Source organism: Ambystoma mexicanum, chromosome 6p (genome assembly GCF_040938575.1).
Source record: "Ambystoma mexicanum isolate Mex_15411 chromosome 6p, UKY_AmexF1_1, whole genome shotgun sequence".
Taxonomy (NCBI): Eukaryota; Metazoa; Chordata; class Amphibia; order Caudata; family Ambystomatidae; genus Ambystoma; species Ambystoma mexicanum.
The window spans coordinates 1,179,441,834-1,179,467,906 of record NC_090935.1 but is presented as its reverse complement, the minus strand read 5'-3'; the positions used below and the strand labels follow the sequence as shown (position 1 = coordinate 1,179,467,906).

At 44.4% G+C, this 26,073-nt stretch overlaps 1 protein-coding gene across 1 annotated transcript in view; it reads right to left on the bottom strand.

Annotated features, from left to right (window-relative positions):
• The window catches only part of LOC138510293 (annexin A1-like), a 271,226-nt gene that overhangs the window by 181,251 nt on the left and 63,902 nt on the right, over nt 1-26,073 (bottom strand). The window contains exons 3-4 of the mRNA XM_069625824.1: nt 11,537-11,621; nt 7,462-7,556 (exon numbers count right to left, since the gene is read on the bottom strand). Coding sequence (XP_069481925.1) covers nt 7,462-7,556; nt 11,537-11,621 — 180 coding nt within the window. The remainder of the gene's footprint in view (nt 1-7,461; nt 7,557-11,536; nt 11,622-26,073) is intronic.

Genomic DNA, 26,073 nt, shown 5'->3' with positions numbered 1-26,073 from the left:
TGTTTCATCCTCAGAATGGTTTATGTATGTGTTAATAAACAGTTGCTGCCTACCTGAAGCTCAATGGATGAAATACAATATTGTAATACAGCATACTTTCGTTGGCAACAATGTATTCACTTTGTTTTGCAGGATGACAGTGTAGTGCTATCTCTCACACCAATTCCCTTTCACATCTTTGAAGTTCAACAGGTACAATTTAAAATATTTTATTTTTTAAATGTTAGATCTACGCAGTGTTCGACTTTCTCTTCTTAAAAATTTAATTTTTATAAACGGTTTGACTAAAAAATGACTCCAAGTGATTTACCATCTCTGTTTCCTATGGATAACTGATTTTGTAAAGTTGAAAGCCATAAAAACTAAATTCTGAAGATGTAGTCTTTGTGATCAAAGAATTTAACAATTCATTGTATTACTACTAAGCTGTTTTGTTGAATTTGTTATGTGCAAGAATGTACTACTGAAGCACTCGAGATTGAAGAGACACATGGGCCACAGGTATACATATGATATGATAGGTTATTTATAACACGCTTAATACCAAGAGGTTTCTAAGCGTGGTCCCGGGGATCGAACCTCTGTTGTTCCGTGTCGTCTTGCTTCCAAGGCGAGCTTGTTGCCCCTGAGCTATCCTCCCAAGACAGAATATTGAAAAAGATCAGTTACCATCTGTTTTTATTTTTCATGTAATTTTGATTATGTGACAAGGGTTTTTCAGATGCAAATTAGGTTCTATTTGTAATTGTACATATGGATCTTGCAACAGAAGAAGAGTAGGATACTTGGTTTCCACATTTTCCAAATGTTTTTTTTCAGCTGGGTGATGAAGTTGGCAAATCAAGATTGTCTGTATCTAAGCACCCTAGATTTTTTTAAAGGGGTTGTTTAGAATTATTTAATTGATAACACATTTTGAGGTTGAAATTCATATGTTCAGTAAGAGTGCAATAAAGGATGCATGTTATTTTTTAATCAAAGAGCAGAAAGACTCAAACCACACCACCAACTAATGATGTTGCTTGTCAAACCTATGTCACTTGGGAGCAACTAATGTTTGAGGTATAGCATGCTCGTCTCAAGCTTCAGAGTTGTGATGCAGATGGCCCGTGGCCGATATTTGAACTAAATGTCACCAGTCAACCATAGAAAGTAATGATGGATCATTGTTATTATTATTATAATTGTTCTTTTATAACACGCTTAATACCAGAGATGGATTTATAAGCGCAGGTTTGGGCTTCAAACCTGTGTTGCACTGCAGTGTCTTGCTTCCAGGCACAAAACATCCCCCAGAAGTGACAGACAGCCCAAATCAAGTTTCTGAATTACTTGCAGAACCGCTCACACAATCTAAACCCTCTAAAAAATTTCAATCACAGAAATTCATAATGTTCCCTGTTTCCCCAATAAATTGTGAAAACCCGGAAATATCACAGCATGAAATCACTGTGAGCACACACAGCGGTCTTTCTAACTCAGTCTTTTTGTCATACGCTTTTAAAAAAAAGTTTATATGACTAAAGACCAGGTTGCCGCACCTGTCAACTATAAGTTTGCCGGTTCGGTGACTGAATTGGCTCCAGCTAAAAGCTGGAGGCAATTCCGGCACCTTAACGGCAAAAACCACTGGTATTACTGGTACTACCAACAAATTCTCCCATGGAGTCCAATTGGAGTAATACTGCAGGACCGAGTGCTGGTATCAATATTTCAGTTTTCCGTTATCCTGGCGGATTTACCACCAGGATACCAGCAAACTTTTAATGAGACCCTTATTCCCATTGGTCCTTTCAGCATCCACATCAATCATGGGCAAAGTCCCCATTAGGTCAACAGTTTACCCTACTCCCATATCTCCAGACAACACTGGGGTTACCAGGCTTAAGGTAGATTTTACAATTTTACGAGATTGGGAGCTCTTGTTCTCTAAGGGGGAGTCACTCCCAGTGAGAATCCCACTTCCTTAAATGCCTAGCGTGCGTTTTGGTTAGCGGGTTCACCTCCCTAGTCTCACAGAGAGTGGCACCACCTTGGGGAGAAGGGACAAATTCCCTGGATTCCTCACAGAGGGCATTAACCTGCAGGCAAAAGTAAAACCACAAACAGTTTAGTGTTTATGTGTAGGATGACAGTTGCTCATGTGACGGTTTAACTTTTATTTGAAGGGTACCCAAGCAATCCTTTAACAGGGTACACTAATCCAGTTATTCTAAATCAAAATCAGGCTTTATACAAACATACCTGAACCTTGCTGCAACTGACTTCCGCCTCAAAATACCATCTTCCTGGTCTGCCTAGCACATCCTCACACTCTTAAATAATACTGTGTACATCCTGATCTCTACCACCCCTCGCCCTACTGAGCATTGACACTGTTTGCCCGCATTTGTACCTTATGCTTATTGTGTTATCCCATTCTTCTGGTGCGATACCCTCTGGCTTCATGTGACTGTGATGTCTCAAACCCAGGTTCTACCACGAGTACTTTAGCCCAATTGCAATGCCATATCTTAAGTAATGGTCAAACTTGTGGTCAACACTCAAAGTATCATTCATTTTGTTAGACTGCTCTTACTACCGCATTTTACAGTGCCACACTAGCAATTGCACTTAGACTGCTACCTCCTGCTAGACTCGTGGGTATACTACTTACTACAACAGTAACTCAGCCCGCCGTCGATAACTATACTTAGCCTGCCCTCAAAGGGGGCCGCCTCAGACCACCTTCAATTGTGTTGTGCCTCCTGGTAGCTTTAGACCACCTTAAATTGTTTCATGTATTATAGTCAGACTACTTCTAATAGTGCTGTGCCCCCTGGTCACCTACAGACCTCCTTAAATTGTGTTATGCCCTATGGTCGCCCCAGACCACTTTAAATTGTGTTGTGCCTCTTGGTAGCCTTAGACCACTTTTAAACTGTGTCGTGCCTTATGGTCGCTTCAGACCACTTTAAACTGTGTCGTGCCTTATGGTCGCTTCAGACCACTTTAAACTGTGTCGTGCCTTATGGTCGCTTCAGACCACTTTAAACTGTGTCGTGCCTTATGGTCGCTTCAGACCACTTTAAACTGTGTTGTGCCTTATGGTCCCTTCAGACCACTTTAAACTGTGTTGTGCCTTATGTCTTATGTCAATACTAGATGCTATGCTGCAATATGTATGCATTTTTAGCCATGATTAGGACTTTCCAAGTCAGAAGCCCTGCTGCAGCACACATACCCATTAGACACTAACAGGTTTGCCCAATCTAGGTGCCTCTGTGATAGTACATCTGCACCCCAGTCCCTACCGGATTTCCCAAATACAGGTGTTATCCTGCCATTCTCACAACATCCGCGATACTAAGACCTGCTTCTCACACACGCACGGGCCCCTAGCCTGGACCCTCGTAACCATCGCCATAACAATGGCCCTTACCAACTCTACACCGTGCAACCTGCAAGAGAGAAACTTGCGACTTAGAGCTAGGCTGCCACGACTCTATAACATCAAAAATAAAAGAACCAGCCCATCAGTACCCACACACACCTCTACAGCCAATAATCCTAACCTCCTAGACTTAGCGACGATAAATCGTCCTGAACCACTTAAGGACCTACAATACAAACAGAAGAGTCCCATCCACCCTAATCCCAGATCTGCCAAAGATAACACTACTACTCCGACATTATCAGGAGCCCTTATCAATGCTAGGTCCCTTATAGAACACAACACTGAAATAGCTGACATACTGGCTTTGGACAATTTAGATTTCCTTGCTGTCACGGAAACCTGGCTCCATGATGCAGCCGGTCCTGCCCTCATGACTGCCATACCGGATAATTACAATATCGTAAGAGTCGACCGGCCTAATACCAGAGGTGGCGGTCTGGCCATCATAACCAAAACGCAGCTAGCTGCCAGACTCACCCCACACCTAGCAATCACATCGTGCAAACTTTTCTCAGCTAAAATACCCATCTCAAATAACAGCACTCTAACGGTACTTCTAGTGTACAGACCACCAGGCCCACTAGGCAACTTCGAGGAAGACCTATCTAGCCTCCTCACTAACAGCATTAAAGACTCCACTCAGCTCCTTCTACTAGGTGACTTTAACCTTGGCTTTAATGACGCTGAAGACAAACAAGCCCAACCTATCCAATCCATTCTAGACAATCACAGCATTACCCAAAATGTCCTAGCTCCTACACACACAAAAGGACGCACATTAGACTGGATAGCCAACCACAACTGCAACATTACCATCTCTAGTATCCTACCTCAAATATGGACGGACCATTATCTTATATGCTTCACAGCCAACATCGAGCCCCCCAAACCTAACAAGAATAAAATAGCACCCCCCCTGCCTACAAGAAGTAAAAAAGAAATCACAGCTGAAAAACTCCTTCCACTTCTCCTACCTACTCTCACAGCTAGCTCCAATGAATCCAACCCTAGTGAGCTAGTTGAGTCATTTAACAACTCCATGACCAAAGCTCTAGACTTGATCGCCCCTATCAAACTCCATAAAAGTAAACGTGAAACTCACCTTAACTCCTGGTTCACCCCCCATCTCAAAGAAATGCGCATCCAAAAACGCAAACTCCAAGCTATTTGGAGACATACTCCCTCTATTGACAATAAAACCACACTTGCCAACTTCCCCAAAAAATACAAAAAGGAAATAATTCAAACTAAAAAAGATTCTTTCAATGATAGAATCAGTAAAGCGAACTCAAATTCTAAAGAGCTCTTCACCATTCTCTGTGAATTGGAAAATCCCATTGCCCCTACAGACAATGTCCCTAAGGACAAATCTTGGTGCACCAGCATCCAAAATGCCCTAGCAAATAAAATCGCCTCCCTTCAATCTAAAATTGCTAAGAAAAAAGCCTCCCTGACCCCTAGTGGAACTCACACCACCCCACTGAAGGAGATATCCAGCACATCTACCCAAAATAACTGCAAACCCTTCAAGTTTACCAATATTTCCATATTGGAAACTGAAAAGGTCATTCTATCCCTCAAACCATCGCACTGCCAAGGTGACAGCTGCCCTGCGCAAATCATCAAGGATGCAGCCAGAGATCTAGCACGCTTCATCTCGAAACTCATCAATGCCTCCTTTGACACGAGTACTGTACCCATTAACCTTAAAGAATCCTGGGTTCTGCCCCTACTCAAAAAACAGACACTCGACCCAGCAATCCCCACTAACTACAGGCCCATTTCTCCTTAAAATTATCGATAGAGTAGCCTACCTCCAAATCTAAAATTATTTGGAGACACACCAACTATTAGGTTCACGGCAATCGGGCTTCAGACCACTGCACGGTACTGAAACGGCCCTCATTGACCTTAAAACACAAATCGACGAGTTGAAGGATAATGGCACCACAGCTATGCTCCTCCTCCTTGACCTATCATTGGCCTTCGACCTAGTGGATCATGCAGTATTATGCAACTACCTAGTGTCCGCCGCTCATTTCTGAACCGAAGCTATAGCATGGGTACAATCCTTCCTAGCTAACCGTACGATGAGAGTATTCTCCCCTGTAGCGGCAGCGGACCCAATCCAGATCACTTGTGGTGTCCCACAAGGCTCATGTGTCTCCCCGACAATGTATAACATCTTTACTAAGCCTCTCTTCGACAAACTTGACAAACTAGGGGTAACCTATACCAACTACGCAGACGATATGCAGATTCTCATACCTCTATCAGGCAACTTTGTCGAAGACAGCGCTCTAGTAAACAAAATGTACCTCCTCATTCAGGCTTGGATGGCCTCCCATGGCCTCTGCCTAAATGACGACAAAACTGAGATATTGATCTTGGGTTCCAACTCCAATCTAAAAAATTGAGTCCCAACTATCGCAATTTCAATATAGATGGTAACGCTATCAAGGTGGCTACTGAGGTAAAAACCCTAGGCTTTTACCTTGATTCCACTTTATCTCTTAAAAAACAAGTTAACACCCTGGCATCATCTACAGCGTACACCTGTAAATTAATCAGGACCTGTAGACCTTACCTTTCTAAAACGAACTGCATCATGCTAGCTAACGCATTAGTAATGTTCAAATTGGACTATTGCAATGCCCTCTATGCAGGTGCCAACAAATCCATTATAAAGAAACTGCAAATCCTCCAAAATAACGCTCTTAGAGCAGCCCTTGACATACCACGCAGGGCACATATTTCTAACATTAGGAAAGACCCCCACTGGCTTAAAATCAGCGATAGAGTCCTGCTGAAGACATTATCGCTCACCCACAAGGGGCTCAACAACACAGCACCCACTTACATCTCGGCCAGACTGACCAGAAAATCATCCAGTCACCACACTAGGGCTTCCAACCACGACCTGCTCGAAACTCCTAGATTCATACGATCTAAAGCGGGCGGAGCAAGCTTCCCTGTCAGAGCTGCCCAGGCCTGGAACGCATTGCCCATTGCACTGAGAGCTAACATACCCTATTGTAACTTCATATGCAAGGTAAAAAACTGGCTCTGATCCAACGACAACTAATTCTCATGGCTCCCAACGGCCACGATACCCTTGCAACCTAATCTAAGATGATTCTGCCCTCACACCTTTACCTTGTAGTACTTTCTATCAATACTGTAGCATATTAGCTTTTCATTCCAACTGCTTGCTTTGACATGTATGTACCGCATTGCTAGGTTTTTTATATACTCTGTATGCAACCTAAGCTTAAGTAACCTTGTACCTGCTGCGCCCGGCTACCCCTGGGTTTTGTGCGCATTATCAAATAATAAACATAAACATAGAAGAGGAACAGACGAGGTTTCCTGCTACAAGTTCTGTACAATTTAGCAGTGTTTCGAGAATGATTAACAGTGCATCACTCCCTAAATCAGCGCAGCCATTGAGAGAGTCTGTAGTTGCTGAAGTTTGTGGTGAGTTGAAGACTCAGCAGGACTGCCCATGGCCAATATTCAGGAGGCACTGAGGCCACAATTTGCCAGGGCCCTGATCGAAAAAGGTGAATATTGCAGCATCATTGATGGCAAACAATGGACTAGCGGAGTGTCTCCACACACACACACACACACACACACACACACACACACACACACACACACACACACACACACACACACACACACACACACACACACACACACACACACACACACACACACACACACACACACACACACACACACACACACACACACACACACACACACACACACACACACACACACACACACACACACACACACACACACACACACACACACACACACACACACACACACACACACACACACACACACACACACACACACACACACACACACACACACACACACACACACACACACACACACACACACACACACGAAGGCAGGGAAGGGGAAGTACAAAGGTTATTTCTTTTTCATCATGAACAAGAAAATCGAATAGCTGAGAAAGTGTACTTTAAAAAATGCTGATTTACCTTTCCTGTACTCTGTTGATACGCAGCTTTGATCTGCTGGCGTTCTGCGATGGTTCTCTTTGTCAAGATGGCTGTTATGGATGCCTCATCTACACCTAAAATAGAAAGAAAGAAAAATATCTAGAAATGTAAAGTGTCCAGCCAGGTAAAAGGAAAATGATACAAGAAATATCATACTGGAGCTCACACCTTGAATATAATTCCATACAAACCAAGTTGCGCCAACCAAACGACCAAGCTTAAACACGTTCTTTGCATCTAGGGTGTTGCCTACCACCTGCCTCTCTCAGAAATGTGTAACCTGTGTTTTCTCGCATCTAAGTGGGTACAAATCTAAATGAATTGTTTGTTTTTGCTAAAATGATGTTTTTAGATAAAAATACTGCATCATCTACATTCATTGGTTGAGGTTGAAATTATTTATATACCATTATCTAACCTAACATTCATTGCACATGACCTAGCATATTCCATAATTGATGATGCTAAAGATCCTTACTTTCCAGGTGGAAATGGGTGTATGTTTGTTGGTGTTCAAGGGACACATCTGATTGGTCTGTGTGGGCCAGGTAGCTGTTAAGGAGGATGCCTTAAATTCACTTTGCTGGTTGACTATATTATGCATCATGCTGTTGGTGAGTTTTGCGCCACACCTGTAAAGCAATCGCCGTTTTAAATCTGGAAGCCAGTACCAATGTTGCTGATCTTGGGGTGTCTGTCCTAATGTTGCCAAGCCTATCTGGTGTGAACCATTCCTCCTGTTTCTGAATGTGTTCAGCTGTATTTGCTGCATAATAGCAGACCTGCAATGCCTGCACAGGCTATCTTACAGGTGTTCATGATTCATCTTCTGAGGGAATGAGAGGCAAATGTTTATGGGGATGATTAAACCCTTCCCACCCCCCGCCTCACTCTGATCCCCCGTAACCACCCCACTAGGTGGGATCCCCCAGTAAATAAAAGTCAATTTCCACCACTGTCTGCATTTACACTGTTATGGGTGGTCCTGATCGAGGGGGTCTGTCCTCACGTTGTGATGCCTGTTTTCTCAATTGCTTTAAACTGTATTTGTTGCATAAAAACCCAACTGCAAGGCGAGTGCTGGTGTGGTTAGCACAGGTCTCGAGATGGGAGTGCCTGTTGCATTACCTGTCCCAACTCCACTAGCCCTTCACCAGAGCCGCAACATATTCTTTTTGATGCCCTTTCTCTTTTCAGCGCCTGCACTGACCTTCTTACTGTGATGGTTCACATGCCCATCTAGTTTTGACAAGTTGTTTTTACAATGTTAGCCTAACAAGTGAGAACCTTGTATTTATGCAATGGACACCGCAATAGGGTAAGTGCTTCTTGGTTTGATGGATGTTACTCGTTATATCCTACTAAAATGTATTGAAAATTGAAGCAAGAGACCTAATATAGAAGTGTGGAATCTTAAAAATAAATTCAGAGTTGCGTTCTAAAGCCAGTAAACAGTGACATAGAAAAAAAGCAGGAACATGATAAAAGAGCTGCTTAAATGCGTTCCTCCGCTGCGGTCTTCTGGGGGGTTAGAATAGAACACATGTTGCTTCCACTCATGGCAGAAAAAGGGAAGGGAGGAAATAAATGATTCGGACCCAAGGACTCACCGAGCTTTGGAACTTGAGACTGTGTGGCACGCACAGGAATATAGTTTCAGAGGAAGCATAGCAGTGTGTCAACCAACAAATGAACAGTGGGTGGTCTTTCCGTGTGTAACTTGCATCCACTTCCTGTCACACTCTCTGTATGCCCTCTCTCCATGTCCTTCCCTTTCTACCATAAATATTGCGTCCTTCTATTGTGTGCCTCTGATGTAAACTATTGTTCTATTCCCTTGTTGAACAATCTACGGCTTCACAGCTAGGTGTGTCCTGTAAAATGATAAGATGATATCATCAGCATTGTCTTTGAACACATCAGGGGGAACTCCTTACCAGCATCAACATCAAAAATACCCCAATACACAGATCACAAGCAGCTTCACCTAAAGATCAACCGCATCCATTAACTCAAGAACTGTCTGTCCCTCATACACATCTTGATATCAAGCACCTCACCTTTCTAAAGCTCAACCCAACAGAGACAAAAACAGAATTCATTCTCCTAGGAAGTCTCCCCAAGCTCACCCAAGTCTGGGATTCACTGACTGACATGAAGCTTAACGGATTCACGCCTCAGCTCTCAACCAGTGGAGCATCTCTTGGCTTCATGATCATCTGCCACCTCTCATTCAATAGAATACACACATGAACCAAAGAAGCATGGTACCAGCTTGCACTTCTATGGCATGACAAGCCTTTCCTCCCTTCCCCGAGTTGCAGAACAGTTGTCCATGCCCTGGTGACCTCCAACCTGGATGGAGGTAACACTGCACTAGCAGAGGTCCCAGCCAGCACCTTGTATTTTTTTTAAAGCTGTCCAGAGTGCTGCAGCACAACTCATCACAGGACTCAGACCACATCACCCCATCCTCATGGAGCTGCACTGGCTGCTCCTTCAAACACACATTCTGTTTAAGACAGTGCATCACCTGCAAACCCTCTGTACCTGTCTGAGAAAGCCACCACCTCTGGAGGGCAGTGTGCTATGGATAGCTTCCATGGTACCTGTTACAGCTCACTAGTACAGCTGTCAGTGGCCATGTACATGGATGTGTCCCGGTGTCCGTAGGACACAGGCCTTGCTGCACCTGAGCAGGTGTGAGCACTCAGCAGGTAGAGGGCCTTTTTAAGCTGAGCATTTCTCCTTTTTCATCAAGTATTTAGCGAGTATCGGGTACACGAATATGCAGGCACATCCAGACCACAAATCTGCTAAGGCTTAAAAGTATGCCGGCAAATGACTGCAACTGGTAAAGCAGAGAAACCAAGTGTCATTAGAATGGCAGATGGGCACCCAGCACAGGGCAGTCTCCAGCCAACCTCGACACCAGATGGACAAGGCCAGGGAAAAGGCCACAGCCTAGGAGTGCCTGTGCTGAGTGGCAACCTAAATTAGATCTGTTTGAGGAATTTGACAGGGAAGTTCATCGGTTCCAGTTCAGTAATGATTTTATCTGCATTTGTCCATTACTTTAATATAGGAAAAAAGCCCTGATGAGCAATATTCCATGGCTGAATGGCCAAAACGATCTACTTTAGAATAAGAGTACTATAAGTTGGTGTCTCATTTCACGACACACGCACTATGAATTTGGTAGGTACACTTCAACACCCCCAGGGAGCAGATGCAAGTTTCAGCCCTTACTATTTTGACACTGCAGAATCTCAGTGGTGGGAGCAGCAGTGAGCTGCCATCCTAATGTGGCAATAAGGGGTAGAAAATACTTGGGTCCTACACTTACTTATTTACAAATTAAGCACTGGTAGATTTTACTGACCAATTCAAGTTTAGTTACAGCTTTTTTGTTTTGCAACGGATTGATGTGATCTGCACTGGAGGTCTGTTAGGGGAAGCCCATTTGACAAGATGCGAAATGTGAGGTTTTCCACAGAGATGAGGCAGATACAAAATAACTTCTTTAAAAACTTGCAGCAGTGCCGAAAAAGCCTCCCATATTTTTCCATGCACATTCAATTGGAAATTGTGGTTATAGAACAATCATCACACATGCAGCCATCTCTGTATTGGGTACAGCTATGGTCTTCCCCTAGTTTAATTTATTAGAATACATAACCTGTGGATTTTTGCACTGGACATGTCCTTTATGAATACAGGATGCACATTTGCAGATTTCATGAGATTATTGTAAATTGAAACTGCACTCTCAGGCAGTGATTGCTCTACAACTGCAAGCACAGATAGTGGTTTAAACTCACGAGCTTTAACATGACAGATGTCTAATCTATGCCACAATGCAGCGTTCCAATCTTTGGTCTTAGTCTGCAGACATGCACAGCGTATGCATTGCTTCAAAGGCCAGCAAATGCAACGTGCGCTCTACAAATCACTTCCTGGCCTTTTAGAATGATGTTTGATTGTACACTCAGAAGTAATAACTGAGCACCAGAATCCAATTCACAACCAAATGCTCACTGCATTTCAGACCTACCTTTAACTGTGAGGGCCTTGTGCAGGTTTGCAGCATCAGTAGCAGCGTTGAACCCCGGGCTACCTTTAATGACAGAAACTTCAGCCTATTAAAAATAAATATTTTAATTATTATTTACTTCAGGAGCACTGCTGACTGAGAAAAATGTTTTGGAAAATCAGTATTTCATGTACAATCAGCTAATAGGTGATAATAAGGCAATTTGAAGTCATGTTATCCTGTCCCTGCTTGCACATAGAAGTTCTCACGAGGGTCATCACGGATACCTTCCGTTTTTGGCCATATCTATAGAGAACGTAAAACACTTGTGTTCAGATGAACTCTCCCGGCTCCCACCGAAAAATGCACTATAACTACAATGACAGAGAATATGTTGGGCCGTTGTGTTAATATTTATAATACATGGGGAACGAAAAATAGAGAGAGGATGTTTGGGTCATAGACCCATAAGAACTTCTGTTTATGTTCAGAGGAAAAAATTGTCAACGTTTGTGTTGTTTTTTTTTAAAAAAAATATGTGTAATAGTATATTTGTGTGTGATGCAAGAAAGTCCAGGAGATCAAAAGTCAGGTGAACAGATGAATGTTCTAGACATATGAATTATAGAGATGTCAAAAAGCTCTTCCATTGTTATATAAAAAAAAGACGTCATCTCCTCCACTGCGACATTTGAGGTACTTTACTAGATGTAGAGGATTTTTATGTATGTATATGTAACTGAGTACGCAACACACATGCCTAACTGAATGAGTAGCACATGCAGCATTTTGTTGTGATTAGGAGGAGAAACGCGACCACTCTGCGTGGCGTACTCACATATGACATTCTGAACAATGATGAGTCCTAAAGAGGAAAACATACCATAGTAGGTTCGAGGAATAGGATTATATGTCCCTGCAGTAAATGAGTGTGTAATCCACATGTCATTGGTTTGCTTCGATGTAAGTGAGCTTCTTGACTGCTGGCATGTCCAGAGTACCCCAGCGTGTGAGAGGAATGGGGAGGCATGCAGAAAGCTGGTGCGACTTCGTTCAATAACTCTCTCCATGAGAGTCACAACCTTGAGATGTGTTGAGGCTCTGACTGCTACACGAGAGCTGCAACACTAATTATGCTGTTGGCTACAGGACTAGTCTTTCAGCCATGAGGTGTGTAGGGCTCTCCCGCCTATTTGAGAGACGCAGCCTCAAATGTTTCTCCGGGCCTCCCTAATAGTCGAAAGCTACCTCCACAAATATATAATTGAATCTCCTTGCTAAGCAACATCAAATAGTTCTATGGGCATTCTGAATAGGAAATACCTAGATATACAAACATTTCTCAGCTATGTGGGTTTCCCCCTCCACCTATCGGGGGTAAACTTTGTGCTATGGAGGGAGTTGTTACCAGCCACCTGCAAGAAAAAATAAGTGTGAAAAATACAAGTAGCATAATCCTTAGAGTCACTTAACTTGCCACACCTGAAAAGGAAATGAAGACACGCCTGAAAAAGCAAAGAAACACAGCCTCCCTGAAGATTGATGGAGTCGTGAAAACGTGCGTTTGGAGGAGAAGATAATGCAGGAAAACTTGACTGGCAACGGAGCGCCTGCCTTTTCACCAATTTTTTAACGGGAAGCCAGTGCACCTGTCTTCTAAGGTCTGATATGTGGTCCTTTTTAGGAAATCCTGTGGCAGCCTAAGGGCGTTGTTTTGGACAAGTTTGAGTTTGGCAATGTTTTTGTTGGATCTGCCTCCGAGGAGAGCATTGCAGTAATCCAGTCTTGAGCCGATAGTAGCCCTAGCGATGGTAAGGCAGTTCTGTGCAGTTAAGAAGAGTCTTACTGCATTGAGCAGTTTTGAGTAGTAGGCCGATGAGGAGGCAATGGCGTTGACCTGTCTGTTCATGGTGAGGTTAGAGTCTAGGTAGACTCCCAGGGTTTTAACTGTATATGATACAGTGATGGGTATGTTATCAATGGTAAAGGAGTGATAGTTCTTGTCGAGGTTACCCAGGATGGTTGGTGACCCAATGAGTAAAAAGCTTGGTTTGGTCACTGTTAAGGCACAGACAATTTTCTGCCATCCAGGCTTGGATGGTGCAGTAAATGAAATTGAGGGTGATCCTGTCGGCCTCATAGTCACCTGTGAGAGGGATGAGCACCTGGGTATCATCAGCGTAGTTGGTATAGATGCCCAAGGTGTCAAGAAGGTTAAAAAGGGGCCTAGTAAATAGGTTGTAGAGGGTGGTGGCGATGCAGCAGCCCTGAGGCACCCCACATTTGATGTGGCTAGGAGAAGCACATGCTGAGTCGGAAAAGACTTTCATGGCCCTTTCCTATAGAAACGAGGTAAGCCACGCACATGCATCAGTGGAGAAGTTGGCTGCAATGGAAAGGTGATGCAGAGAGTATTGTGGTCCACAAGGTCAAATGCGGCAGATAGGTCAAGGAGCAAAAGGAGCGCTGGTTTTCCACAACTTTGATGTCGTCCATTTGATTTTTTAGGTCAAGGAGGGCCGTTATGGTCCCATGTCGTGGCCTGAAGCCAGACTGCTGAAGGCCCAGAAGGCAGTGGTCCTCAAGGAATTTTTGGACTTGCAGGTAGGCTGCTTTGTCCAGAATTTTGAGCAGGAAGGGGACAGTGGTAATAGGCCTGTAGTTCCCCGGTACTGAAGGGTCAAGGGATGGCTTTTTGAGGAGTGGTCCTACCCAGGCCTCTTTAAGGTCGGATGGGACATGGCCAGACTGGAAGAAAGCATTGATGAATGCTGTCAGGAAGGGGGCAAGGGTCGTGCCACAATCCTTAATGAGTTGAGCAGGACAAGCGTCGCCCTTGCAGTTAGACGGTTTGATGGTTTTTAGGAGGGAGATGACTTCAGATTCACTAATGTCCTTGAAGTTGAATACCGGAGAGGAGTTAATTATAGTCTCCTTATTCTGATTACTATTCTGAGTGGCTATTAGGAGAGTTAAGGCCTTTTGGTGAGCTAGGATTTTCGTTTGCAGGGTATTTAGTTTGTTAAGCATGGCAGATTGGATGTCGTTGCACCATTTTTCATCCTTTAGGAGGGTGGGTGGTGGGGTGGATGGGGTTTCCAGCTCCCTAAAAATGGCGAAGATTTCCTTGGTGCCGGATTTGGCGTTGGCTATCTTAGGGGGTCATTACGACCCAGGCGGTAAGTACGCCAACTTTACCACCGCGGTGTAAACTACATTTACACCATGGTGGATGGCGGATTTACCGCCCCATTCCAAGGTGAGTGGGGCGGTAAATCCCCATTTCCCATTTTACCCTTGCCCATTCCCATTTTTGCCCCATAGGGCATAATGGGAGTGGGGAAGGTGCTAATTACGCCACCGTAAATTACGGTGGCGTAATTAGCACCAAGGCGGTTTAGCGCCATGGATTTTAACGGCTGCTAGAAGCAGCCGTTAAAATCGGAATCAGGCGTTAACCCTTAACGCCTGAGTTGTAATGAGGCCCTTAGTGTTGAAGGAGTTTGCTTTGGCAAGGATTATGGCCGATTTATAGTCTTTGGAGATGGTCTTGAAGGCTAATTTGGTTCTATCATTGGGTTTGGCTTTCCAAGCTGCAAGGGTGGCTGTTCTTTTGCATGCAATTGAAGCAGTTCCTGGGAGAACCAGGCATTGGTGTGCTTGGTTTTCTTGGCTTTCCTGAGAGTGAGAGGAGCAATAGAGTCAACTGCTTAGGTAATAGCTAGCTTTAAGGTTCTGGCAGGAGTTTTGGGGTCCTGCGAGAAGGGAGCCTGGTGTGTTGACACTTTGAGGAATGGAGTGATGTTTTCCGCCGTGAGTTGACGAGAGCTTCTGGAGAGACCTGGAGGGAAGGGGATAGTGGGCATGGGAGGCTCTTTGGAGGTATCAAGGTCAAATTGGATGTAGTGGTGGTCGGACCACGGGATAGGAGAGTTCTCAGTAATAAGTACTGGACAGTTGTGGTGGGTGACCCAGTCCAGTGAGCATCTTTTGGAGTGCGTAGGAAAAGATATGGCTTGCACAAATCCTAGGGTAGATAAGGCTTTATCCAGGGTGGCTGCATGAGCGTCATTGGGGTCATTAAGACCAAGATTGAGGTCACCTGTGAGTAGGACTTTGGGTGACTTTTTCAGGTTGGCGGAGAGGGAGTGAATGAGGGAGTCATTCAATTCAGTGATAGGCCTCGGGGGGGGGGGGCGATAGATGATGTGGAGAGCCAGAGTCATGTTAGTGGAGAGATTGATTTTAAGTGGGAGGTAGTCGCAGCTGTGACCAAGGTCACCTTCGGTTCTCCTAATAGCAAGACTTTCTTTGGCAATGAGAGCTACTCCGCCGCCCCTAGTGAGAGGTCAGTCTTGCCTGTGGATAGTGTATCCATCTGGGATGGCAAGGGCGAGGGCTGGGCCAGATGTTTCGTTCAGCCAAGTTTCAGTAATAATGAGGAGGTCTGTCTTGTTCTTAAGTATGAGGTCGTGGATTTCCAAGGCATGGGCTGGGATAGATCTGGCATGTGAACACTTCACAATGGGAGCAGGGAACAGGAAGTGGCACAGCCCACGCACCAGAGTAGCGTCCACAGATTTAAGATTAGTAAGGGCCTTGTACAAATCCTCCTGGGCATGACAGAGGAGAACATGACAACAAAAAAAGAGCCCCATGTGACATGTCTGCAGTTGACACTTCCGGCACTTCCAAACCTTCTGTCAGCAAAGCAGTAGATTTAGTCACAGAGGAACCAAGGGCACGAGAGTCATGATATATCCGTCTTTCCACACTCCTCTGAGAATTTACAAGCCACCAAGGAGGACTGTTATTCATTTGCCAAGTTCCACAAGGTTATCAGTGCCCCCGACTGCAAAAACTGGGCCTTCAAAAAGACCCTTGCACGGGAGTGCGTCTGCTACAACTGTAGAGGGTTGTCATGATGCCTGCCTCCAAGGAGCCAGGTTCGACCCAGCAACCCCAGAGGCAGGCATCATTTCCCCCAGGGAAGTGCCAGCGGGCCCAAGCTGGGGCCCTTTGGACACAGTCTTGGCGCCTTAGGCGCCAGGCTCATGTTGGACCCCTGTCCTGGCGCCTTAGGCGCCAGGCTCATAAAGCTAGACATGTGTTCAAGTGTTTTAAGGTGCACTTACCTGATGCAGACCATGCTGCTACATCCAGGCCCTCTTGAGGCCTGAATGGAACTACTTTACCTGTGGAACTACTTTCCCCTGGGTGTGGTCGGGGAAGGATACATACCTGATCGGTGGAAGGATACCTGGAACTTCTTCCAAAGCTATTTAAACCACGCCCGATCAGCAACTCACGCTTCGCGTTGTTCTGCTCCTCGCAGCTGGACGCTCACCATGTCAGCTCCTGCATCTGGACTTCAGCCACGCCTGTCAGCATCCTGGGTCACCTGCTAAGAGAGAATTGGAGATAAAGAAGACCTTACCTGCTAAAGCTGCATCACGGAGACTTCACACTGATGATCCTGAAAGGGAAGACATCATTTTAAAAGCATTTCGCTTCGATCGCTGCAGCGCTGCATTTCACTCACCTTTGCAGGGCATTTCCATCTTCAGCAGCGATCGTCTGGATCCGCAGCCACTTCCCAGAGCCTAGAGAGAAAAAGACAAGAACACAAGGTGAGAGAAGGAAGGGAATAGGAAAAGCTCAGTTTCCTTCTAAGACTTACCTGTTGGGTCATTCCCATTTCATTTCGGGTCCTGCTGCATCCTGGCATTCCGGACCCCGGCCCCTATGGGGAAAAAAGACAAAGACATTGAATGAGCGAATGCAAAGACATTACCCGAACGCTCATCCAGAACTTACCTGTCATTTACTGGAACTGCACGTTTCACTTCGGGTGGGGGCCATAATTCCGGCATTCCGAACCCCGGCCCCTAAGGGGAAAAAGACATAAGCGTTAGCGCTTGCTGCAATAAGACAAAGAACATTATTATTAAGCTTGAACTTTTGAACTTGCTACAGAACTCTTACAGCGCCTTACCTGAATAGTCAAGCTTATTTGAACTCCCATCAAACCTCAATCCAGTGAAGTAACTGGGTTTCAACGCGCCCCTGCATCAGAAGCAGGATGGAGAACTCATCCTTCCAGACCCTAAGGTGAGACTTCACGGGGAATCAAGGAAGGGTATCGTGGAGGGTTGGAAGGGAGTGGGAGACTTGAGCATTGTTCCGTCAGTAGGTAATACTCCCTTTTCACGCACAGGGGAATATTCCTGCGAACCAGTGAGGCCATCTTCAGAGTCCTGCGCTTCATCAGCACTCGAAGCCAGACCAGCGCCTCCGTGGGAATCAGGTGAGCGTGACCAGGGTACACACATCTCAAAGTGCAGCCCCTGGATTCAGCTTCTGAATCTCTAATCAATGATTACACCACACTCTACCCTGGATTGGTGTCCTGACACTGGCAGCTTAGAGGCCAGCCGGGTATCAAGACACATGTGGTACGATCAATACAAAAACTGTATTGAATAACCACTGTATCTTATAACAACTGATGGTTTGAATGACATGTGCCTTCCTACAGACACTGCTTATGCTGTGAGGTAACCTCACCCTCGTCTTCCTCTCAAACCACAGATGTTACCCATTAAAGACATGGCTCATAATTCCATAGAGCAAACCAACATTAAGAAAGAAGAACAGATACAGCAGGGTCATCATTCACGCCAGGAACAGCCTCAAGAGAACCAAGGCAACAGGGCATGGACAGTAGGGCACTGGCTCTACTTTAGCAATTGTATGAATGCAATTTCTGGACATCTAGAGTTGTGGTGTTTACAGGTCTATGTTTACTAGCACAGGAACACTTTATTTTCGCACATTACACTTTATGGTATTTTTTTATTTTAACTTTTACTTATTTACAATAGGTTTTATAAAAATTTCGCCTCATCTTCAGCCGAAAGAAAAAAGCTAAAACTTCACCAACTACATAAACCTCCCACATTTACTGGTACGTAGCCGTGGCTGGTATACGAGAGCAAGGAACTAAGACATAGGGCCTCATTCCGAGGCTGGCGCTATCCATGGAGTAAAGAGCACCATGGTAAGCAACCATGGAGCTATTTACTCCATGGAAATCCGGCATGGTGAATGGAGTAATTACCGGTCCATTCCAAGGTAGGAGGGACCGGTAATTCCCCAATCACCATACCGGTTCCCCATCCCCATTCCTGCCCCCATAGGGCTCAATGGGAATGGGGAAGGAGTAAATTACGGCACCGTAAATTACGGTGCCGTAATTTACTCCAAGGTCCCTTTGCGGGTTGGATTTTTAACGCCTGCTAAAAGCAGGCGTTAAATGCCAACCCGCAAAAGGGAACTCGGAATATGGTGGTAAGTGTTAACGGTCACCGTTGCCATTAACGGTGACCGTTAACCCTTACCGCCAGCCTCGGAATGAGGCCCATAGTCTTTTGAGATTGGCGCCCTACGCCCCTCCACCCTCGGGCCGTGGCGATTTATCTGTTCGAATGCGAGTTCGAGTAGTTTGACCAGGGCAATGGTCCATCTCGTTTTTGCCAGAGATCAGTCTGTTCCACAAATCGTCAGAATTAAATATACATAGGTTTTCCACCAGCGATGGGAGGTAGATGTTTCTGTTTGCGTTGGTTTTAGAACAGTCAATCATCAGGTGTTTAAGTGTTTCAACAGATGAATCCTCCTTACATAGGCAACATCTCTTGTCGGTTGTGGTTCCTCGAGTTGCTATAATCTCTCGGGTCAACAAAATATTCAATCTCGCTTTCATGGCATATATTCTCATTTTCTTGTCCGGAAAGTTTTGGCAGTAGTTCATCAGTGTTCTCAGTTTATTAAAAGCCGGTGGCAAGTGGCTTAGGAGTTTGTTCCCCACCGCTTTCTCTGTTGTCAGAATCCAGTCCATCTCTTCCCTTTTTCTTTTGATTCGATCTGGATTTTCCTTCAGCTCTACTTCTGTGCATGCTATTAGTGTTAGATCGGTCTTTCTGGCCTTGACCCATTTTTTCAATGCCTCACAGTTGCCTGTTTCGATTTCCATCTTCATGAAGTTAAAAATGGGTAAAGTATCCGACATGATTATTCTCCTGTACAGTCTCATGGCGCTTTGATCTACCATTGACGTTAGTGAGACTAGCCCCAGCTCTCTCCTAATGGCCGGCATGGCAGTTGATTTTGGAAGGCCCAAAAGTGTTTTCCAAACATAGCCCTCTAGTTTGCTCCAGAGATGGCGTGGTATATACAACAAGGCTTCCATTCCATATGTCATCGCGGGAATGACTTTTGCCTTGTAGAAGGTTATCGCTGGTGTTAAGGAGAACTTTCCCAACTTGGAGTCAACCATTCTTGTCTGGGAGGTAAGACATCTCACTTTTTCCCACAGATGGTTTTGCGCACTCATGTCTGTTCTTGAACTGTCCATCTGGACCCCTAGATATTTGATATTTTTGACAATTTCAATTTTGGTCTTGTCGAGAAACCAATTTAGTTTTTTCGTTGCTTTGTTGGTTACTTTTTCATTTACCAAGATTTTCGTCTTTGTTTTATTTATCCCCAATTGGTTTTCAGCGATGCATTTCTCCAGGTTAGCTAGTTTTCTTTGAAGCCCCACTTTGGTCTGATCTATTAAGATGACTTCATCGGCATACAGAAGACGTGGAATTTCCATTTTCCCGATTTTAGGAGGAAACGCTCTTATTTTACTTTCAGAGAGCTGGTAATCGCCTAGAAATGCTATGAACAAGGCCGGGGCCAAAGGGCACCCCTGCTTGACTCTCTGCTCACCACTATCTCCTCGGAAAGTGCGCCTTGGAGGTTTAGTTTAACTCTGATTTTCATGTGCGAGTGAAGAGCTTTTATGGGGTCGAGTATTTTTTTCTGACAATTCCAACCTTGCAGTTTCAACCAAAGTCTGTTCCCGTCAATCCTATCAAAAGCTTTCGAGAGGTCAACAAAAGCCGAGTAGATCTTTGGTGCACCTTCTTTGACTTTGGCTTTCAAGATGTTTATTATCATTAGGTTGATTGTTGTACAGCCATTTTTTTGAAAGCCCGTTTGTAGATGGTCTTTTGAAGGGCCGTCTTTTTCCCAAATTCTGAAGTGAGCTAGCAGGAGGGATGCATAGATTTTCCCTATTATGTCCGATAGGGCTATTTGCCTGTAGCTCTCAGGTTCCTTTCTAGCTCCTTTTTTGTAAATCGGGACTATCACCGCTTTCTGCCATGACTCAGGGATCATCTTTGTTCTACCACATTCGGCGAAAATCATGCTGATCATTTCCGACCATTGCGTTGGGAACATTTTTAAGTCCACATTCGTCAACCCATCAGGACCTGGGGCTCTCGATGTTTTAAGTTTCCTTATGGCTGCTTCGATGTTTTCTGCGTTCGAGAGGTCTTCCCAGGGTGTGTTGGAAACCTGGTCGATCATTGCTGGATCTTGATTTACGCCTTCAAATTCCTTTGTAAAATAGTTGATCCACCTTACTTCCACCACGGCATTACACTGGACTGCACTTTGAAGGCTATTCTTTGCTTTTATCAGAGTCCAAAATTCGTTGGATTTTTTTGTTTGAAGTTTGCTCATCATATTCTCGGCATCGTTTTGATATTGAGCTGCTCTGCGTTGTTTGCGCCAGGTGGTATAGCTTTTCCTTTCCATTTGCCATTTTTCCCATTCCTCAGGGGCATTTGATTTCTTCGCTATTCTTTTCAATCTGCGGCCCACCTTTCTTTTCGCAACCAGGTCTTTGTCATAGGTATGGTTCGTATGCTCGGGTTTCGTTAATTTCTTCTTGCCCCTTACTTGGAATGAAAATAGAAGAGGTAGGTAATTCGGTCTATCCTTCATTGTGTTCAAGACGTCGCCGTTGACCCTCTGCTCCCAGGCCTGTTTAATTTGCACAATATCTTGTTCAGTCAGTCGTAGCCGGGTCTGTTGGATATTTGTTTCAATGACCAGATCGAGAGAGCTTGGCTTCAACATTCTTGTTTGCCACGTACACATCAGTAAATTATGATCACTGTGCACCGTTTTTTGCATCTTGAAGCCCATCAGGTCTTGAATCAACCCGTTAGAGACAAAAATATAATCAAGAGTTGCTTTTGAAAAGTCACGCTCCCATGTCGGGATGTTTACTTGATTTGTGAACAGGGAGGCGACATTTTGGATGTTTCTTGAGGCAATAACTTCGTTCCACGCCTTGCCTCTTTCGATGGTGCGATCAGAGCCTCCCAGTGGTTGGACGGGTCTTTGTTGGTCGACCGCCGTCACCGAGCATTTGGCGTTGAAATCACCACAGATGATAAGCTCAATTTTGTCAAATTCAACGTAAAGATAACCACTGTATCTTATAACAACTGATGGTTTGAATGACATGTGCCTTCCTACAGACACTGCTTATGCTGTGAGGTAACCTCACCCTCGTCTTCCTCTCAAACCACAGATGTTACCCATTAAAGACATGGCTCATAATTCCATAGAGCAAACCAACATTAAGAAAGAAGAACAGATACAGCAGGGTCATCATTCACGCCAGGAACAGCCTCAAGAGAACCAAGGCAACAGGGCATGGACAGTAGGGCACTGGCTCTACATTAGCAATTGTATGAATGCAATTTCTGGACATCTAGAGTTGTGGTGTTTACAGGTCTATGTTTACTAGCACAGGAACACTTTATTTTCGCACATTACACTTTATGGTATTTTTTTATTTTAACTTTTACTTATTTACAATAAGTTTTATAAAAATTTCGCCTCATCTTCAGCCGAAAGAAAAAAGCCAAAACTTCACCAACTACATAAACCTCCCACATTTACTGGTACGTAGCCGTGGCTGGTATACGAGAGCAAGGAACTAAGACATAGTGTTTTGAGATTGGCGCCCTACGCCCCTCCACCCTCGGGCCCTGGCGATTTATCTGTTCGAATGCGAGTTCGAGTAGTTTGACCAGGGCAATGGTCCATCTCGTTTTCGCCAGAGATCAGTCTGTTCCACAAATCGTCAGAATTGAATATCCATAGTTTTTCCACCAGCGATGGGAGGTAGATGTTTCTGTTTGCGTTGGTTTTAGAACAGTCAATCACCAGGTGTTTAAGTGTTTCAACAGATGAATCCTCCTTATATAGGCAACATCTCTTGTCGGTTGTGGTTCCTCAAGTTGCTATAATCTCTCGGGTCAACAACATATTCAATCTCGCTTTCATGGCATATATTCTCATTTTCTTGTCCGGAAAGTTTTGGCAGTAGTTCATCAGTGTTCTCAGTTTATTAAAAGCCGGTGGCAAGTGGCTTAGGAGTTTGTTCCCCACCTCTTTCTCTGTTGTCAGAATCCAGTCCATCTCTTCCCTTTTTCTTTTGATTCGATCTGGATTTTCCTTCAGCTCTACTTCTGTGCATGCTATTAGTGCTAGATCGGTCTTTCTGGCCTTGACCCATTTTTTCAATGCCTCACAGTTGCCTGTTTCGATTTCCATCTTCATGAAGTTAAAAATGGGTAAAGTATCCGACATGATTATTCTCCTGTACAGTCTCAAGGCGCTTTGATCTACCATTGACGCAAGTGAGACTAGCCCCAGCTCTCTCCTAATGGCCGGCATGGCAGTTGATTTTGGAAGGCCCAAAAGTGTTTTCCAAACATAGCCCTCTAGTTTGCTCCAGAGATGGTGTGGTATATACAACGAGGCTTCCATTCCATATGTCATCGCGGGAATGACTTTTGCCTTGTAGAAGGTTATCGCTGGTGTTAAGGAGAACTTTCCCAACTTGGAGTCAACCATTCTTGTCTGGGAGGTAAGACATCTCACTTTTTCCCACAGATGGTTTTGCGCACTCATGTCTGTTCTTGAACTGTCCATCTGGACCCCTAGATATTTGATATTTTTGACAATTTCAATTTTGGTCTTGTCGAGAAACCAATTTAGTTTTTTCGTTGCTTTGTTGGTTACTTTTTCATTTACCAAGATTTTCGTCTTTGTTTTATTTATCCCCAATTGGTTTTCAGCGATGCATTTCTCCAGGTTAGCTAGTTTTCTTTGAAGCCCCACTTTGGTCTGATCTATTAAGATGACTTCATCGGCATACAGAAGACGTGGAATTTCCATTTTCCCGATTTTAGGAGGAAACGCTCTTATTTTACTTTCAGAGAGCTGGTAATCGCCTAGAAATGCTATGAACAAGGCCGGGGCCAAAGGGCACCCCTGCTTGACCCTCTGCTCACCACTATCTCCTCGGAAAGTGCGCCTTGGAGGTTTAGTTTAACTCTGATTTTCGTGTGCGAGTGAAGAGCTTTTATGGGGTCGAGTATTTTTTTCTGACAATTCCAACCTTGCAGTTTCAACCAAAGTCTGTTCCTGTCAATCCTATCAAAAGCTTTCGAGAGGTCAACAAAAGCCGAGTAGATCTTTGGTGCACCTTCTTTGACTTTGGCTTTCAAGATGTTTATTATCATTAGGTTGATTGTTGTACAGCCATTTTTTTGAAAGCCCGTTTGTAGATGGTCTTTTGAAGGGCCGTCTTTTTCCCAAATTCTGAAGTGAGCTAGCAGGAGGGATGCATAGCTTTTCCCTATTATGTCCGATAGGGCTATTTGCCTGTAGCTCTCAGGTTCCTTTCTAGCTCCTTTTTTGTAAATCGGGACTATCACCGCTTTCTGCCATGACTCAGGGATCATCTTTGTTCTACCACATTCGGCGAAAATCATGCTGATCATTTCCGACCATTGCGTTGGGAACATTTTTAAGTCCACATTCGTCAACCCATCAGGACCTGGGGCTCTCGATGTTTTAAGTTTCCTTATGGCTGCTTCGATGTTTTCTGCGTTCGAGAGGTCTTCCCAGGGTGTGTTGGAAACCTGGTCGATCATTGCTGGATCTTGATTTACGCCTTCAAATTCCTTTGTAAAATAGTTGATCCACCTTACTTCCACCACAGCATTACACTGGACTGCACTTTGAAGGCTATTCTTTGCTTTTATCAGAGTCCAAAATTCGTTGGATTTTTTTGTTTGAAGTTTGCTCATCATATTCTCGGCATCGTTTTGATATTGATCTGCTCTGCGTTGTTTGCGCCAGGTGGTATAGCTTTTCCTTTCCATTTGCCATTTTTCCCATTCCTCAGGGGCATTTGATTTCTTCGCTATTCTTTTCAATCTGCGGCCCACCTTTCTTTTCGCAACCAGGTCTTTGTCATAGGTATGGTTCGTATGCTCGGGTTTCGTTAATTTCTTCTTGCCCCTTACTTGGAATGAAAATAGAAGAGGTAGGTAATTCGGTCTATCCTTCATTGTGTTCAAGACGTCGCCGTTGACCCTCTGCTCCCAGGCCTGTTTAATTTGCACAATATCTTGTTCAGTCAGTCGTAGCCGGGTCTGTTGGATATTTGTTTCAATGACCAGATCGAGAGAGCTTGGCTTCAACATTCTTGTTTGCCACGTACACATCAGTAAATTATGATCACTGTGCACCGTTTTTTGCATCTTGAAGCCCATCAGGTCTTGAATCAACCCGTTAGAGACAAAAATATAATCAAGAGTTGCTTTTGAAAAGTCACGCTCCCATGTCGGGATGTTTACTTGATTTGTGAACAGGGAGGCGACATTTTGGATGTTTCTTGAGGCAATAACTTCGTTCCACGCCTTGCCTCTTTCGATGGTGCGATCAGAGCCTCCCAGTGGTTGGACGGGTCTTTGTTGGTCGACCGCCGTCACCGAGCATTTGGCGTTGAAATCACCACAGATGATAAGCTCAATTTTGTCAAATTCAACGTAAAGATAACCACTGTATCTTATAACAACTGATGGTTTGAATGACATGTGCCTTCCTACAGACACTGCTTATGCTGTGAGGTAACCTCACCCTCGTCTTCCTCTCAAACCACAGATGTTACCCATTAAAGACATGGCTCATAATTCCATAGAGCAAACCAACATTAAGAAAGAAGAACAGATACAGCAGGGTCATCATTCACGCCAGGAACAGCCTCAAGAGAACCAAGGCAACAGGGCATGGACAGTAGGGCACTGGCTCTACATTAGCAATTGTATGAATGCAATTTCTGGACATCTAGAGTTGTGGTGTTTACAGGTCTATGTTTACTAGCACAGGAACACTTTATTTTCGCACATTACACTTTATGGTATTTTTTTATTTTAACTTTTACTTATTTACAATAAGTTTTATAAAAATTTCGCCTCATCTTCAGCCGAAAGAAAAAAGCCAAAACTTCACCAACTACATAAACCTCCCACATTTACTGGTACGTAGCCGTGGCTGGTATACGAGAGCAAGGAACTAAGACATAGTGTTTTGAGATTGGCGCCCTACGCCCCTCCACCCTCGGGCCCTGGCGATTTATCTGTTCGAATGCGAGTTCGAGTAGTTTGACCAGGGCAATGGTCCATCTCGTTTTCGCCAGAGATCAGTCTGTTCCACAAATCGTCAGAATTGAATATCCATAGTTTTTCCACCAGCGATGGGAGGTAGATGTTTCTGTTTGCGTTGGTTTTAGAACAGTCAATCACCAGGTGTTTAAGTGTTTCAACAGATGAATCCTCCTTATATAGGCA